At 39.6% G+C, this 18807-nt stretch overlaps 1 protein-coding gene across 2 annotated transcripts; it reads left to right on the top strand.

The window, feature by feature from the left end:
- Nucleotides 1-5327: 5327 nt before the first annotated feature.
- Nucleotides 5328-18659, top strand: csf3r (colony stimulating factor 3 receptor). 2 transcript variants are annotated; one of them, XM_080470773.1, is made up of 17 exons: nt 5328-5504; nt 10170-10280; nt 11057-11131; nt 11743-12039; nt 13033-13165; nt 13287-13453; nt 14547-14713; nt 14816-14966; nt 15260-15342; nt 15460-15667; nt 15761-15949; nt 16173-16274; nt 16864-17010; nt 17091-17231; nt 17329-17425; nt 17509-17587; nt 17968-18659. In XM_080470773.1, the coding sequence occupies exons 3-17, from the start codon at nt 11068-11070 to the stop codon at nt 18445-18447; spliced, it is 2505 nt and encodes an 834-aa protein (XP_080326899.1). In that variant the 5' UTR covers nt 5328-5504; nt 10170-10280; nt 11057-11067; the 3' UTR covers nt 18448-18659. The 2 variants fall into 2 exon arrangements, with proteins under 2 accessions (XP_080326899.1, XP_080326900.1); XM_080470774.1 differs by having other exon boundaries at nt 5348-5504; nt 10175-10280.
- Nucleotides 18660-18807: the final 148 nt, after the last annotated feature.

The following is an 18807-nucleotide window of genomic DNA, read 5'->3' as shown; positions in this document are numbered from 1 at the left end:
TTGTGCACACAGCATTTCACAAGCTCCACCAACCCTCATCCTCTTGGTGGACGCAGCAGTGAAACACAATAGGCCACGATCTTTAGTGTACAACAACTTAGGGATATGTAGATGCATTAGGCAACATCAATACAATTGTGCATCTATTGAGTAGTCTTTTAGTGCACTGAGGGAAATACACAGTGAATCATCCACGGGATCCAACAGTAACACTGCCCAACCTGCAGTTTTGTCACTTTTCCACATATGCCATTTCCGGTGGGATATTTTTAGTAGCCCATCCACCCATCTATCTTCCCTACTACTTCATCCAACTCAGGGTCACTGGACGCTGGATTCAAGTCCCGCTGACTAAAAGCAGAGACAGGGTACACCCTGGATAGGTTGCCAATGCATCTATTAGTTAATTATTTATATACAATTACATATATAATTGTTCAGTACGAACATGGAAAGTAATCATTTCAGTGAATTATTCAGTCTGAAAGTGAAGGGATTTGGCCAGGGTTAAAATTCACTGCTGATCAACTAACAGCATTAAAGTCAGTGGAAATTACTGAGTGATTCCAGTGACCTACCCATCATTTCTTCGAAGAGTAGTGGATATAAGATATAAGATATAAGATATCCCTTTATTTATCTCGCATGTGGAGAAATTTGCAATATGTGACCCCAGCTACTGTAAATAAAGAAAACGAATTACTATTTCTATTATTTTGAATTCTTCCCTCAATTCAGCTTGTCTCCATAATGTGCACCCAGCTGCGAGTGTGTTGCTGTGACACAGCGGAGTTGTCACCACCAGTTTGAGGTGTGATTTCAAGTATTTCTTTAGTTGGAGGATGAAGCGCCATAATAAATGGATTTATACACCAAATTAACTAGAAGAAACAACAATTTTACAAATGCAACAGACATGCAAAGGTGAAACAAGGTTTTGCTAATGCAGCACAGTTACTCTGGGTCCAATCTATGTAGTAAGGGTCACCTTTGTTTTGTACAGAATACTAAGTTACTTTACTGCATGGCTGCGCTGTGAGCGGCTTTACTGTGTTCACAGTCAGTGGAGAACAGAAAGAGCCGGTCATTTGCTGAATCACCTGGCTTCATGAGTTGACTCTGTACTGAATCAGGAATAGCAAATCAGAGGCATCCATTAACCTGGATGCTTTGACTCTACCTGTCTGTTGCTGAGTCCGCTAAGTATACTGCTATGCCTATGTTAAGTACGGCACACGGTGAATAGTTCTCCAAATGAGAGACAAAGTGTAGCTTTGTAGACCGTTTGATTGTTTGTCACTTCCGAGCCACTGTATTTGTGACATTGCTTTCAGCCAGCCAATCAGTGCTTGTTCTTCAGTTCAGTCAGCAAGACCCGCGATGTTAGTTGTAGACTGTAAAAGAATGAGTTTGTTCCTATCAATATTCAACACCACATGGTAATGTAGGGTTAACATAGGTTTTAATCTGTGTGGAACTTATATGTTCTCCCTGCGGTAATTGATTACTCCGAATTTTGGTTGTGGAAGAGGGTTTATTTTAGAAATAATAAAGCATGTTGATTGTTGAGTCTTTTCTGAGAAGCCCATTTGAATTAGATGAAGGTGAGATGAATATATTCTTATATAAATGAATTTCCTCTCAATACAGATGGCAAACACCCTCAATATATTAAAGGGGCCATATTATGCTAAATTCATCTTCTAATGGTTTTCCAACAGTAATATGCATCCTCATACCTGGGAATATACCATTCTAAAATAACACATTACTGTAACGCCAATAGTCTTTGCAGCAACGTGCAAGTAATTGATCAGTTTCAGAGATGGATCATCATCTGGAGTTTATCCCAGCTGTTTTGTTGCTGCTTTTTGGTGTCATCAATCCCTCATAAATCTGTTGGAATAGAATACAGGTGCTTTGCATGGCTGCTGGAAATTGGACACCCCATTTGAGGCGACAGGTCAGGTTGAGACCTGTCGCATATCAGATCTCAGTAGAGACTAAAAAAGACAAAAATATCCACAATTTGACTTCCAGCTAACTAATTTGAATAATGCAGCTGATTTTAATAAATCTCTTATGAGACAGATCCACCAACAGATGATTGCACAGTTACTGTCCCACATTATGTGCACCTCGTGTAGAAGAGAGCGTCAATTCAAAGTAACACGTGAGTGACTTTCCTGAGTATCTAGTTATTGTGTTCTAGTAAGTACAGAGACTCCAGAACTTTCTGCTGAAGAAAGAAAAGAAGATGGATGCTCCTAATTTTCTCACCAGGGATTGCACCGTTTTAATCAAACGGAGGCGGTACAACTGGCAAATGATGAATGTCTTTTCTTACATAGCACAATTTCACTGTTTCAACAGGCTCACGCTTTCATTTCACCCATTCACTCACACACTCGTGGTGATGGCTTCCGTGCAAGATGCTCCAACACCATTGGGGGTATTGTGTTTTTTTTCCAAAGGCACGTGGACACGGTGAGATCTTGTATTTAAAAGGAGAGCTGCTTTCAAAGACTTCTCCTTGCAGCATGAACTCCCCTGATTCAGGTCTAGGCTTCGGGGGGGCTTTCTGTGCAATGTTTGCATTTTCTACCTGAATGTAATAGAGTTTCCTTCGTGTAATTCTGTTCTAGAATATACTTTTGAGGTGAGTTTGCCTGTATGTACACTCATACACCACAAGGAAAAGAAAATCAGTTATTAAAAAGATATCAATGCATAGAATTATCCATGGCCTCTGAAGCTATTATTGCCCTCTTTAATAAAAATAACTTCTTGTAGGCGTCTTACATAATCAGCCACCAGTCTCTGACATTGGCTTTTTTAAATTTTTAGCAAAATTCCTTCACAGTTACAAAGATGCTACGGGCTTTTCTCTTGCATGCATTGCCAGTTTTTGCCCCCCTACCAAATTTTAATTAAAATCCAGGCTTTGACTGGGCCATTACATAACCCTTCCACCTCTTCTTTTTTTTTTTTTTTCCTGCCATTTCTCAGTATATTTTCTCATGTGCCCGGGATCCTTATCCCATTGAAGGGTCCTCCTCTTGTTCAACATTTCAACGGATGGCCTTATCTTCTAGAGCTCCTTGAGTTGGACGCTGAATTCTGAGTTGACTCAGTGGGTGCAAGCTGCCCGGCCCCGAGGCAGTGAAGCAACTCCCAACCATAACATTTCCTCTGTCATGCTTCACAGTTGCTGCCTCGCAGTTGATGTGAGGTTCTTCTCGTGAAATCACTCCTTTAGTCAGTGCCAAGCAAATCTACTGTAGCCACACAACTTTTATCTTTGATTTATTCATCTAGAGCATATTATTTCCAAAAGGCTTGACCTTTCTTCTTCTTCTTTTTCTTTTTTTTAATCTATCTAAAGGTAAATTCTTGTTTTGGTCTTGCATTCAGTTCTGTTTTAAGTAAAGTAGAAATCCACTTAGTATTTTCCTTAAGTATTTAATCCTAAGTATGCTGTATTGATTTTTGATTCTTTGGACGGAGAGAGACAGCAGGGGAGGGAAGCTCAACGTTCTGGACCCGAACGTGAACAGCCACGACAGCAGCATGTTTGACTGCAGTTAACCACAGAGATCCTCTGTATAGCAGCAGAGAGATACGAGGCCATATATCCAGCGGTGACTAATTTGAGGTTCGTCACATCTCTAATGTGAATAAAAATCTAAAGCGGAGACAGCGTTCTATTAAGTACAGTACAAGAAGCGCAATCAAACCCAGCAAAGCTTCATCGGTTTGACTTAGCTTCAGGGCTCCCAGCTAATTTTACTGCTCACTGAAACGTAGCATGTAATACCCAGTGGATGGAGAATGTTTCGTTCATTACTGCTGATTAGGAAAAAAAGATCAAGCAAAATATGTCAACTCATGATAACCAGTTAATGCATTTTTAATTAGTGCCAGCTTTTCTTTTCTCCTGCTGATTCCCATTCAAAAACCCACCACTGCGTACATTTAATTCCTCCTCCAGCGGCCTCTTGATTAACAGTTAGCTTCCATTATGCTTTTGAGGGCGGCAGAGTGACCGAGCAGGGATGCAGACGTTAGATTAAAAGTCGAGTGGGTGAGCTCACTGGCTCGCCTCCCACACCAGCTGAAACAAGGCCTCGGCCGCAGAATCGTCTCACGATTTGATAAGCTAATAAACGTGATATAGCAACTAGTTTTGAGTGCCCTTGGGGGGGTCGAGACACGGTTTACAATCCCATTTAAGTGCTTGTTCTATTACCATGCTGACAAAGGCTTAGACAGGCTCAGGGAGGGATATGAAGAATCTCTCAAGCAGCCTTGGTGATACGGCAGATCAGCAGATTTGCTACTTGAGAGGTCATATTCAACGCAGGATGGGGTCAACATGAGCAGGAATCATCTCATTCTTATGGGGGGAAAAAAAAGGATCAATGGAGTCACATTGTCAGGTATTTGACAGCTGCTATGATGACTCTTTGTGGCGAAACCGGTAAATAGGACTGATACCTTCACACTCCTCATTATTATCATGAGTAGAAGAAACAAATCGGAAACACATTAATGCACGTACACAATATTTTTTAGGTAAATTCTTGATTCTTTTTTTACCTACAAATATATTATTGCCGTCATGCGTAAGTAGAATTTACACCAAATTCCAGTGTTATGCTTCCATATGTTTGTCCAAGAGATGACTAGATATTTCATGCGGAGAAAGGCACATATTGGTGTATTGGTTAGCACTCTTACTTAGTGAGAAGGTCCCTCGGTTCAAGTTCAGCTGAACTGAGGGAAGCGTTCAAAATAATTGAAATAGTAATTCGTTTTTATTTTGTAGAATTTGTATATTCTCCCCATGCCCGCGGGAGCTTTCTCCAGGTACTTTGTTTTCCTACCACGATGCAAAAACATATGTTTGCACGTATTTGGTGACTATAAACAGTAGTAGTGGTAACAGTAATGGACTGCCAGCCTAACCCAGCCACACCGGTAGATTTTATACAGGTAAACTGAGTCATATGCTTGATATTGCACTTTAAAATGAACTTTGTAGGATAACAATGTAAAATTCTCTTGTGATTGAGTGCAATTCAGGCCAAAGCCAGAGTCGTTTCACTTAAGTGCAAATGTACTGTGTCATTTTAACCTCTGTCTTGTACTACGTCAGAAATCACAATGTATTTTATCGTGATTTGTTTTCCAGAATTTCACATTTAATTCAACTATTCAATTATATTGCAAAGTAAAAACAAAAAAAACCCTACTCTGAATTCTAACAGTCCCCTGTTTCCCTCCCATAATAGGGCCCCATCAGTCATGTGTTTCTTCCTGAAAATGAGTGAAGTTTTACAAATCCAGAACAAGGATGTTACTGCTGCTGCTGCTGCTGCTGCTTGGCTAACGCACGCATGAGTCCTCCAATCTGAGCTGCTTTGAGCCACACTGTTTCATCTGGCACTATCAGGGCCGATGAGAGCCTCTTGTCTTTCTAGGTCTGCTGCAGCTGCTGTGCGGTGAGTGGCAGCCTCTCTGATGGCTCTCCTTTATCTTCACATCAAGCGATTTGCTACTCCTTTCATTTCGATACTTGTGCCAGATTGAAGAGGAAAACTTCACAAAAGTTTCTTTTGTTTTGGGGTTTTTTTTCTTTCCCTTTCTGAATGACACCAATTCAAGTTAGATAGATGCATCCTTGTATGAGGGACCGAGCCCTTATAATTCTATTAAAACATAGACATCATGTGGTTGTTATGACCACTGCTTATCACGAGCATGTCATTTGTCCTGTTTTATATTGCAATTCTTTAATTTTTTTTCAACAAAGCAATGAATCGATACAGCTTATTTCATGTTCTATTAAACATCCATGGAGGGATTCAAAATTCAAAAATAGTCACTTTAACCATTTATAGAACACTCACTAAAATGGGAAACTATAACAAACTTTTTGAAGGAGATTGCTATACTTGAAAACTTTGAAGTCAACAATTACATGCCAACAATAATATGGAATGTCTTGTAAAATGATATTGAATTAAACAAAATCATACATATTTTTCAACATTTTCAGTAAAAGAAGTCTTGAAATGGGCTTTAGTTCATTACCAAGTAACTACAGATCAATAATGCCATTTCTTATTTACAAATGACCACTAAATATGGCTGACTAGACATTATTGGTGTATTTTTTTTATAATATAAATGCTTCATTTGCAGTTGTTTTCTGTGTACAGTATGCATGTTCAAGCATAGTTTTTCCCAGGTTTCCTTTTTTTCCCCAAGATTATCAAACATGAACTAACTTATCAAAAATACATTTTTAATAAATAGTGTTTCTTATAAACTCGACAGTGTCTATATCACAAAATAAAACATATTTCAATATATAGCTCAGCATGTTTCCTATCTTCTAGTATTTACTTTCATTTTGCCATTGTTAGTTCAGAGAACAAAGAATGCATGTAATGTAGGTAATCTGATTGGAACCCAGAAAACGTTGCCTAAAAATGTACCTGAAAAAAAAAACCCACATGAATTCTACTGTTTTTCATTTGTAAATGACCCATTTGGAAGAAATGATCAAGTCTTTATGACATTATTTCAGTGAAAGCATCACTGAAGAAGTTGTGGAAAAACAGTTCATGTTCTGACGATGGAAAAGAGGATATGAAACTGGTTGCACTTGTCTTTTTTGGATTTTGGAAGTTTTATTAGTGCTGACACAAAATGTCAGTGTGTCTGAGTTATAGGGAACTATTTGCATGATTTAAAAGTCCAGGTAGAAAAGAGGACAAAAAAATGTAACTTCGATTAAAATATTTGACTTAAAGCTAAATTCTTGGTGTGAGAGCCGAAAAAAAAGGGGAAACCGTGGTAAGTGTGTCACTACATTGTGTGTGAAGGATATTGCCAAATCCTGAAAGGGGGACGTTTTGTAACCCCAACAGCAACGGGAAAGGAAATGTACCAGCATCTGGAGCAAAAACATTTCCTTACACATGGTGGCATGACTCACTGAGACACAATACTAACAAATGATTCCAGCGAGCATATTTACATCTGCGTCTCAGGAATATAATTGAGCAATCGACAAAGACAAACCAAACTTAGTCCGTGTTGTCGTCATTTTAAGTATGTCACATTGCGTTTGTTGACAAAATACACTCCAAGTTTCATTCTCTTTCCTGTTCTCCCTTTTCTCTTTTTTTCCCCCTCCCCTCAGTAGCCTTTTGTCAGAGCCACTGGCAATTACCTATTAGTTGTAAGCAGAAAGTCTAAAAAGGAAAGCCGGGGAAATGGAGGCCTTTTTGCACATAGCTGATAAGAAACGGGGAGAAATTCCATTTCTCTGTCTCATTAAAAAACACAGACTTCACCAAATAGGCAGTTTTGTGGACTGAGGACAAGGATCTGACAGTTTGAGTGATAGTTGCAAATTATTCAAATTATAAGAAATACTTCCTCGTCTTTGGAGGCTATTGCAATTTGTCAGTCCAGACCTTAATTTTCTGCCCGTAGGTGAAATTTTTAATCGACCGCAGACCGGACCATGAAAAATCTCATTTAAAAACATTTAAATCTATGTCTTTTTAGCCAAAACAATAAGCTGAAGCACAGACAGGGATGTGTTGACAATATCTGTAGAAATCTGACGAACAATAGATTTGTTGAAGACGGAATTTTACCCACACCACAGGAAGTTTCTCAATGCTGTGGTCTCACTTGCTTATTCCAGTGCGTGTGCTTCTATGTGTACGTGTGGGTGTGACCTATGTGCGTGTGTGTGTGTGTGTGAGTCAATGTGGCCGTGTGAAATGTATCTCTGATGGAGAAATCAATAAGGGTCATCTCCCACTCTGTCAGATAACGCATGCGAGCGATCCTCCCTGTTGAGTTTTTAGTCGCGTTTAATGATTATACATTTAGCCTTTAATGATGTTATCTGTTAAGAGTTATTGGTGTCACAAAGTAATGAATCGGTGAGATTGATCTGCCGTGGTGAGAAAGAGGAGATTTATAATACTTGATGCATCTAATTGCCGGTGGATTGTGAGGTATTATTCCTGCTCTTTGTTTGTTGATAAGTTGCTGTCGTGAAGTGCAATGTGGAAGGTTAAAATATTGGTGGAGAAGCGGGATGTCTCTTAATTGTTTAACAGCGGTTTAAAAGTCAAATGTGCAATCATCCATCTTCTAAAATGGTTTAGAAGAAAATGGTCTTACCCTAAATTCATTACATCCTCTTAACGATCCCAACAAAACCTCCCAAAAACCTGGTTTAACACTCTTGAATCTTGTTTATCAAAATTCTTATGGAAGGACAAACCACCTCGTATACATTTAGAAACTATACATATACTAGGGACCAAAGTGGCTAACAACTACCTTTTTTTTTTTATTATCACCTCGCCAGTAAACTACTACTGTATATATTATGAAATGGATCCAATGAAGTGCTAAACACTGGTGTGCATCCCAATTATGTAGCCAGGTGTCATTTATGTGACTATTTAATGTTGTTCTGCAATGTGTAGCTGCACCTGTACATGCAAATGAGTTGTATATGAAATATGTCACATGACATCCATCAATCCACCTTCTCTACATGGATTTATTCATGTTAAGGTTGCAGGGAGCTTGATCCTGGTTAACTTTAGACAAAGGGGAGAGTGCATGTGTCTCATATATTTTCACAGGGGAAATATCAGTGTGGTCTGTAAAGATCACAGGTATGTGAGTTGCTGCTTCACGAGGCGTACATGCATAGTGTATAGCGTGTTTGGAGAATGGTAGGAAAGAACCTCAATGTTTACCTAAAATGCATCTCAAGCTTTCACCGCCAGCAGACAACACATTGTAAAAATGAAGTAAAATGGGGCTTCCAATCCTCATGCATCGAGAGTGAAACTCAACTAGTTCATTCTAAACTCACATGCCACACACAATTAGGCTTTTGTGTTTCCACAATAAAAAAAAAATAAAAAAAAACTATTCACAGCTGTTAGGATCTATAGTGAATAGAATGAACAGCGTGTACGCCGCTAGAGGTTTCATGTTGTTCAGATATGTCTTTATCCCAAACTGTTGGATCTTTTACATGCATGGTTTCGTACCACAGGTCATTTTATCACTGTGATTATGGTCGTCATCATCTTTCAGCAGCTCTTTTCAGGGGTAGTTCGAAAACATAACCACATCACATCCATCCCGCGTTCCCCCCACTTTCAGTTCCTGCCAAAATACTGGACAAAATCTGTCTCATCGCCCATTAGTGGCTCCATGGAAATATTCCTCCTTATCTGAAGGAGTTGCTTACTCTACATAACACAACACACTCCCTCTGTTCAAACAACCCATCTCACCTGCACATCGATAGGACTGAACTCATCTCCAGGGGAGGCCGGTCCTGCTTTTTGTAAAATTCACTTCCAGGCCATCTGAGAGCACCACAGACTGTAGAGTTGAGTTTTTTTTTTTTTTTTTAATCACTATTTATTGATATGTAAATGTAAAGTTCATTACGTCTACTACCCTTGTTATCCCTCATTGTATCATGATCCACGTTTGACTTGGCACAAGTTTGAAGCAGGATGTCCATCAAACGTCCAGCTTCCAATCACAAGCTTTTCTGAAACACTCCACTAATTCCATTTGTATCACCCAGCCATCTTTTATACAGCTGCATCCATTTTAGAGTCGCAGTGGGATGGAGCCTGATCTCATCCAACACAAAAATAACTGATATTCACAAGTACACTAACTTATAGTCACCAGTTACCAGGGACATTCTCACAGTGAGGCGAGGGTGCTAACCACTACATCACTACAGCACTCCACAGTTTTCTTATGATCCCTTATGAAAGAATTATAAAGAATAGCTCATTTGGGTAAATGCCACTCCATCCCCAACCCTCAAATATGTTCCATATAAAATGTATATTACTTTCTTCTACACCCACTTTATTTAAGTTGCTGGGAAAATATTCTGGTCAGCACAAAAGTCAAAGTACCCCCAGGACAAGTGCTAAAAGAGCAAAATGGCATTTTTAATGCTTTGTGCGGTTATACAGGGGGCCTCTTTGTTTCAAGTGCTTTATCGTACACGACTCTCATTTTATACTGTTACTCAGCAAATCAATTGTTTCAACATCTTTTAAACGGTCTTTGTTTCCACACAGCACAGGGAGACGCAGTCCTGCTCCGAAGGCATGTCAACATTTCGTCGAATGGTGCTTTGGGAGTGAGCGGCCTGAATTCGGTGAATTTTAAACTCCCGTGCTCGTGTAATGGTGAGTATTTTCCAAACCCCAGCTTTCAAAGCCCATTTCAAGTTCCCTCACACCTGTGCCGGTAATGTGAAATCCCGATTGAGTCTGAAATTTAAGTAGCAGGTTGTTGACTTAATATCAGAAGTACAATATGTCTGAGAATTGCTTCCATCTGTTAGGCCCATGAGCTCCCATCCGCTGCTCATTATACGTGGCCAATCAACGATGAAGCGCATGCCCAGCAAGGCTAGTTGCCGTCAAACAACTGGCAACTGCAATTTTCCCGCCTCCTCAGAGGAGTTCTCGTCTACTAATTGAAAAAAATGCAAAAAGAAAAACAAAACACCTGATTATGGTCTGTCTAACGAGAATTCTCTTTCATTTTCCATCAGCTTGCATTGCTGTGTGCTGACACATCCCTCTGCGTGGTCTTGCTGCATAAAATAGGGACCTGAGCTGCTATAGATTGATTATTCCTGAGTGTGTCCAGTGTCAGTTTTGGGATTTGTTCTCCCTGTACTCTTCAAACACAGACAGCGCTACAAGTTTCCCTGTTAGTCTTCCAGGAAGCATCAAATGCGAACGGTTCATCCTGAAATATTATGTAGACCTCATCCAGACACTTGAAACAACCACGCTGAGGATGTCCTTTGAAGCGACAGACATCATAATTCTAAATTCCGCCCTCGCACGAAGCTGTTATATTTCTTGGAAACGAATGGCAATCCAAATGTCCTGATTGTGCATCAATGTTTGTAATTTTGGAATGAAACCGCTTGTTTTTGACTGTCGAACAGGTTGTGTCATCATGATATCCTCGTGGGTGCCTGTGATCGTCGCGCTGGGGATCTTTGTGAACGGAGCAGAGAGTGGTGAGTGTTGCTCTCGGGAAGAAGTCATGACACTGATGGAAATACCTGCGCGGTCCTCGTTACACCTTTGTTTCTTTTGTATTGAAGACGTCGGGGAAAATGACAAATTTGTTCACACAAATTTAGGACCCTCTCCAAAACGTGTCTATTTCAGGGGATTTCAAGGTGTAGGAGGATGAGCCCAAGCAGGAACTTTTTAAATGGTTCAATGCCAAACTTGTGAAGGTTTTCACACTACAAGGTATTATTGTTCATTAAAGGTGTCGTGCTCGATCGTCAACAAATAGCATAACCTTTATCGTGCGAGTTTAATGCTTCTGATATGAGATTTTAAGGAAGTCTTTGTATGTATAGTCCATAACTTTTGAAATAACATCTGGTTTATATTCTAGGTTGGTTTCTAGCACACTTAAACTAGAAACTGGCTTTTAGTGGAAAATAATTGTCAGGTTTTATTTTTCAGTTTATTTCATTTCTATGAAGATTTATTTTCATTATTTAACAGTGGTGCCCGTCGGGTAAATTCTGAACCACTTTTTATTTGTTTGTTCATGTATTCGTTCGTCCATTCATTCATTCATTCATTCATTCATTCATTCATGCTTTTACAGAGAATACCATACGGCCATGTGCAGAGCTCCAGACGTCCAGCTCAGTGGTGCGCATTGGATCACCTGTCACAGCCACCTGTTTCATTAGTGAGGATTGCCCTCTGGCCATTGGACAAGCTGTCCATACAGAGTGGCACCTCGGTGATCGCTTAGTTCCCAGCAGCCCTGTGGCCAATACGAGCGGCAGGGTGTCCGAGGCTGTTATATCGAGCTTCAATCACACCAGGGCTTTCCTCACCTGCAGCATCCGGGGCTCTCCTCCTCAAGTGGTCGCTGGTGTTGAGATCCGAGCTGGATGTGAGAACCATTTCAAGTCCTACTGCATGTTTGCCTGTTCAGTAAAAAACAACAAATTGTCAATCAACAATGACAGTTGTTGACAATAATTATACTGTGTTAAAATGTTTATATACTGTATATGTATTTTGATTTAAAATATCCAGATGTGTACAAACTGGTCAAAAGTTATTAAGTAAAATAGTAACATATATGAGCTAGAATGAGAGCTCTAATGTACTCTAAAAGTAACATATTAAAAAAGAATAATCTACTTTTTCACTTTCATTGTCCAAATGTAGAAATCTATGGACAATTGTATCACATGAGCTTAGTTTTATCACAAATATTTGATGATTGTGTAACTAAAGCTTACAGTTTGCAGAGCAGATACTTTGTCTCAAGCTAAGAAACAATTTTGGTTGATGATTTTAAAAATGATACCATATTAACGGCTGTTGAGATCCATAAGAACAATGAGAGACATAACTCTCCATGCGCTAGTTGGATGCTCAAAAATCCAGTATATCTTAGTCTTATACAGTTGAAACTGTGATATTTACAATTGTACACCAAAGCTTAATTTATCATTGGAATTGTTGTCCATGACAATAACAATAACCTCTGTTCAAACTATGTGTGTTTCGAAATAAATTGTGGCTTCTTCTCAAACGTTAAAAGGAAAAAGACAAAACAATGCTAGGAAAAGGCATTACCATGATCCACGTAATTTCTCTTACTATTACTATTACTTATATTACTCTTTCTTTAAGCTGTTTGATTAATTTCTCACACTTTTAGATGCCACTGATATAAAGAGGTGACCTCTGTTGAACCAGATTTGTCAACTTGTATCAATACTTATGAAATCCAAATTCACTACATATATTAATTGCAATCATTCATATAATTTTCAATCAATTCCCAAATACTGTGCAGTATAAAGTCTCTTGAATATTCAAGAAAATGATACATTGGGAAAAATAAACCGTGTTGTTTTTTTTATATCATGAGATCAACCAGAAGCACCACAAAACCTCAGCTGTCAGACGAACCTCACCACTCCCAACACCCTGAGCTGTAGCTGGGATGCCGGGCAACGGGAAACACATCTGCTCACCAAATACACCCTCCACACGGAGATATGGTAATACTGCAACTGGGAAACAGTTGCAATAACATCATGTCTGTGTGAGAAGTGTCATTTACAAAATATGTCTGTCAAGTTGCAAAACTGTGTTCCCCGCACTGTGATTTCATCATTTCAGGGATTCAAACAAGAACTATACATACGAACTGCCAGCAGGAGTCCACCGCCTCAACATCCCTCGCTCAGACTTTGTCTTCTTCTTTGAAATGAGTATATATGTCAGGTGTGTGAATGACCTTGGGGAGGCAACCTCATCACCGATTACTTTGGAGCCTATTAGCGCAGGTGAGACATCAATTATTGTTTCTGTTGACATTCGTTTGGTCGTTAAATGAACAATTCCGGATCATTTAGTGTTTTCTTATGCTTTCATGGCTCAGTTTGACCCTAATACTTTGTCACGGGGCTGATCATCGTGCTTTTGAACAAGTAACAGATTATTCAGACTCTGACTCATCAACATTTGGTGCTATTTTGGAGGAATATATTTAGGCTCTACAAAAACTGTTGAATCATTTATGGAAATTTAATAACCTTTTTGTGTGGTTTTGGAAAACAGGAAGAAAGAAACTAACTATTCAAACTAATTTACTGTACTTCACAGCTACCCAGAAAACAACATAAACGTGTGAAACTACTCATCTGTGCCACTTTCTGTAACTCAAGTTTAATGCAGCCGATCCCAGCTGACTCTGCGCAAACGCCCCATCACAGGTCAAACACAGAGACAGTCAGATGTGTGACACCAGGCCCTCATGTGTGAAACTGTTAATTAATTTAATTTACACGGTAAATTACAAATAAATGGATACATATGTATTTTATAGCTCCCCGTTGTTGGGATTGGTGGAACAAGTTTAAAGTAGGTCACACATCTTTTATACTTTTATAAAAGTAAGAAAGTGGGAAGAGTCCTGTGGAATTGTGGGAATTGTTGACTTTGACAAAAGCGTTTTCTCCTCCTAAGATGATGATGACTATCACTTAGAAAAAAGAATAAAAAAAGCGCATCTATAGTGTGTACATTATTTGCTTGATGTGCTTCTACGAACCCACTAATAAAGGAATGTCAAGCCAAAACTTCAATTGGGTATGCATAGCAATTTATTTTACTTTTATATACACAACAACAAAATATTATTTGTGCATATACCTGCTGAGCAACTCGGTATGTTAAATAACCCCTGTTCTCGTTGACCAATGCACCCCAATAGAAATGGCTCCAACAACGACTCTGATGAGTATCACAGTTATAATTAATACAGGATCTAACATTAGATATGATCATATCTTCTGTTTGTTGTATATAACAGACAAAAACAATCTTATCAAATCCTCGATTACTGAGCCTTGTTTTATTTTGATGGTTTTATTTCAGCCAAGTTTGACCCACCCGAGATTATGAAGATCCAAGTGGTGCCTAAAAGGTACGGCTGCCTGAGGCTGAGCTGGCGTTTGTCCCGGCACCAGGTCTGGATGCACGGTCATCGTCTGAACATTGAAGTCCGACTGAAGACTGCTGACAGCAGCGAGTGGAGTGAAGCGGTGAGTTCAAGTCATTCCCCTGCCTAATGTTGTGTATCAGGAACTAAAATTTACGGAGTGAACGTGTCGTATATTGATTCAGATTCATACTGTTTGTGTTAGATCGCCGTGAATAATGTCAGACCATCAAGACCTGTGGACCAGTGTCGACTCCTTCACTGGACACAGTATTTTGCTCAGATTAGAGTCCGATACCAGCAGAGTCCCTGGAGTGAGTGGAGCAGCAGCCAGTCTGGAGTCACCTTGGAGAGCGGTAGGGCCCAGATCAATTAAAAGTGACACAATCAGTCACTCTAACATTTTCCAATCTATTGCCTTCTCTTCCATTTCCTGGTCTTTTCAATATATGCTAATGTCATGTTCTGCATCTCCCATTGCTTTGCTCTATAGCGCCGGCTGAATTGATGTATTGGGTTTTGCCGTGCACTCTGGCAGTGAATCCATAGACCTATCTTGTATAGAAAAGTTTTACTTTGTGAAGAGTGAGAAGTGCAGGCGCTTGACAAGCTGCCATGCTGACACCCATCTCTTTTCTTTTTTTTTCAGCACCCACTGGACGCCTTGACTCATGGATGAAGGTATCGAGAGAAAACATGCCCAAACAACTCAACATTCACTTCTTTTGGAAGGTACGCACGCGTTGTTTGACACCTGTCATACACTGATGTACTTCCTCTTGTAGCTCTGCGGTGGAGTGTGTGAGGTCTGCCTTCTCACATTTCTTTGTTCTCCCTCCACTGTTTTAGCCATCAAAACAATTCCGTGCCAACGGCCAAAGTGTGTCATATATCGTCTCAGTACAAAAACAGTGGGCTGAAAAGGGAAAGGTGTGCTTTACAAGAGGAAATCACTGTACACTGCAGCTTCCCAGGAGAGTAAAGAGAGTATATCTGACTGCGGTGAATTCAGCAGGAAAATCCTCCCCCACTGAAGTACGGATTCTCCATCATAAAGGTAAAGCGACATCAGTGAAGTAGTTTCCAAACTTCTAAGAGTATTTAATATAGAGTACTGATAAACATGCACAATGTGCTTTGGTGTCTGCAGATCGTGAGGCAATATTACATCTCGCAGCTGTTCCTCAGGATGACAGCTCATTACAGGTCCGGTGGAAAACTGCAGTTACTCCTGATCTCATAGGCTACGTCGTTGAATGGAGACCTTTGCTGGAAACAGGCCTCTCCCACATCCGGTTTGAGACCGCTGACAAAAACCAATCCAGCCTTCTCTTAACAGGTGTGTTGTCCGGTATTTGTATTACATAATTTAAGATCTGTGCACTTCTTACTTCTTTATATTTTATTTGGTTTTCCCAAATCGTCTCATCAGCCCTTACAACAGAAATTCAAACAGTCGCCTTCGTGCAACAATGTCTGTTTCCTGCGCACAACCCTCTAGTACACACTGTTTGGAGCTTGTGGGCCCTGATCCACTCTAACCTCTTCACTCTCATCAATAGGCAGCTTTGAGCTCTACAAGCCCTACGGGATCTCAGTATATCCTAGGTTTAAGGATGGGATAGGCCTTCCTCAGACTGTTAATGCCTACTTGAGACAAAAGGGTAAGTCACCAAAGACAAGAGGAGGATCACACAAAGAGCAAGCAGAGGTGTGAGAGTCAGGCTGCCTTAACTTTAAAGAAGTGAGAAGAGATTTGGAACAGGAGCTCAAGAAATATACCGTGCAAACTACCAGGAAGCAGCTGAAACGTGATGGAATGATGCCCTCTTGTGGAAGGAATATATGTTGTTTTTTTGTCAACTGGAGGTCAGAAGACATGAGCTGGATTCCATAGCTGCATCTATAAAAATAAGAATAGCATTGAAAATGTCCCTTCTGGTCTGTTATTTATACATTCATTAGAAAGATTAAATATTTGTAAGGTTACAATTGTGTCTTACTGTATCCTATTTTGGATTTTCATGACTTTTAGGCTCCAATAAAGATCAAACAAAAAATGATTTAAGTATCTTAGTTTAGATATTATAGATTTAAAATACAACACGAGATATAGAAGTTTCACAATATGGATGGAATAATGAGAAAACCTTTCCATTGTACCATAATCCTATGAGATGACCTTGTATATTGTCATTTTATACTTCTGTGTAATTGTAATGATCAATTTGTGTGGTCTTTTCCTTAATAAAGCGCCATCAATGGTTCCTGAAGTACAAATAATGAAGACATGGGGGTCACACATTGAGCTTACATGGGATGAAATACCACTGGACCAAAGGAATGGGATCATCCAGAGTTACAGAATCTTCTACTGGAATGAAAAAGGACCCATTAATAGTATGTTAAATAACCAGATTTTATTCTACTGAACCACTTTGATGTACTTTATGTTCTTTAATGTCTCCCTCTTCTTGAAGTTGTAAATGTGGATCCTGCTGAGAGGAAGGTCGTCCTTCAGGACCTTGACACCGTGTCACTGTATGAAGCTTTCATGATGGTTGACACGCTTGGTGGGAGCATGAATGGATCAACAATTCATTTTAAAACAGAACCCTTTGGTTAGTATGAATTTAATCATTACTTTTGTTGTTATTATTCAGACTGTATCCTCCTATCAGATATGACATTCTCTCAATGCTGTTTTTTTTTTCTCAGATGCAGTTACCATTGTTATGAGTGTAACTGCAGTAGGCGTTGGCCTCTCTTTGCTGGTCATTTTCTTCGTCCTGAGTTGTTTCTCTAAACACAAAAGGTAAAATTATGACCACGCTGTCTAAAGGTGAGCGGCTTTAATGTTGATCCTTCTCAAGATGTTTTCTATTATTTTACTTCAAGGTTGAAGAGGCATTTGTGGCCAAATGTTCCAGACCCAGCAAACAGCAGCATCACACGATGGACATCGGACTCAACGCAGGTTTGCAAACATCCATTTCAGATGTACATCTCAGTCCCTCGTTGTTTTAGTTCAATCTCAGGAAATCTGACACAAAGTTAAAACCTATCAGATGGAAGTTTGAAAGGATTTGACAAAGATAGAAGCAGCTATTTTCAGGAGCTAATGAATTACAAAACCAAGGTAGCAAGAGACCCAATGTAGGGCAACAAGTAAAATAGGTTTTGCTTTTGCCAATTAAAAATAAGGAATCAGCAATACTTTGTTTATATTAGATGTTTACTCAACATCCCACTTTACCAAAGTGATCTAATGATGAATTAATGAAGCAGAGCATACTGTACATTTACTACCAAAGTCAAAGAATGTGATTTATTAAAAACGTTTCTTTTGTTTTCCAGAACACCTATCTTGACGATGACAATAAGGAGCCCAACTTAGTCTACTTGTCCCACCTCAGTTTTCTGGATCTTCCTATGAAGCTAAACAAAGAGGAGGACCTTTGGTCGAACAATGCAGAGGACACCAGCGACCTGGGAGAGTCTATCTGTGGTTCCCCGTTCATTCCTGGATACTCTGGTTCAAACAGCGACTCCGTCCCTTATGCCACGGTGATCTTCTCCGGTCCGAGCAACAGCCCATCACCCAAAGAGCCTCACGTGTACCTGCGCTCTGAATCCACACAGCCTCTCTTAGATAGACAAGAATCCTTCAGTCCAAAGTGTTACCAGAATATGGTGACCGATGGCATGTCGGTGGAGCAGTGTTTTTTTGGACCAAGCCATGAATGTGGACCTGAGGAAGGAGCAGATCCCTTCATTCTTTGGGATGACTTTCCTTTTCTACGAGCATTAGCCATGAATGATATTCAAAATGATTGAAAGTTCTTCGTTGATTATGAGAGCATCTGCTTTACGTGGTGTTTATGTGATGAGTTTACTCTGATGATATGAAGCCTATCGCTGTAAATGTAAGCCAGATTAAGCACTGAAATCACTTTGACATTTAATCTCTATGATAGCTATGCTTTGTCTGTACCACAAATTGTAGATATGTCATATTTTTAGAAAATAAAGTTTTTTTTTCCAACAGATTTGTTTTGACAACAAGATTCTATTTTGTTTTTGTTTGAGTGAACATTCATGTCAGAAGTAATGCCATTTCTATGAATAAATTAAGTAAACACAGACCAAAGGAATTCAAGAAACAAATCCTGCCTCTGCAATCTCATCTTGAGATAA

This window comes from Lipophrys pholis, assembly GCF_963383615.2.
Source record: "Lipophrys pholis genome assembly, chromosome: 9".
In the NCBI taxonomy this organism is placed as follows: Eukaryota; Metazoa; Chordata; class Actinopteri; order Blenniiformes; family Blenniidae; genus Lipophrys; species Lipophrys pholis.
Note: the sequence above shows the minus strand (reverse complement) of the source record. Positions and strands in the feature narration are given on the sequence as shown.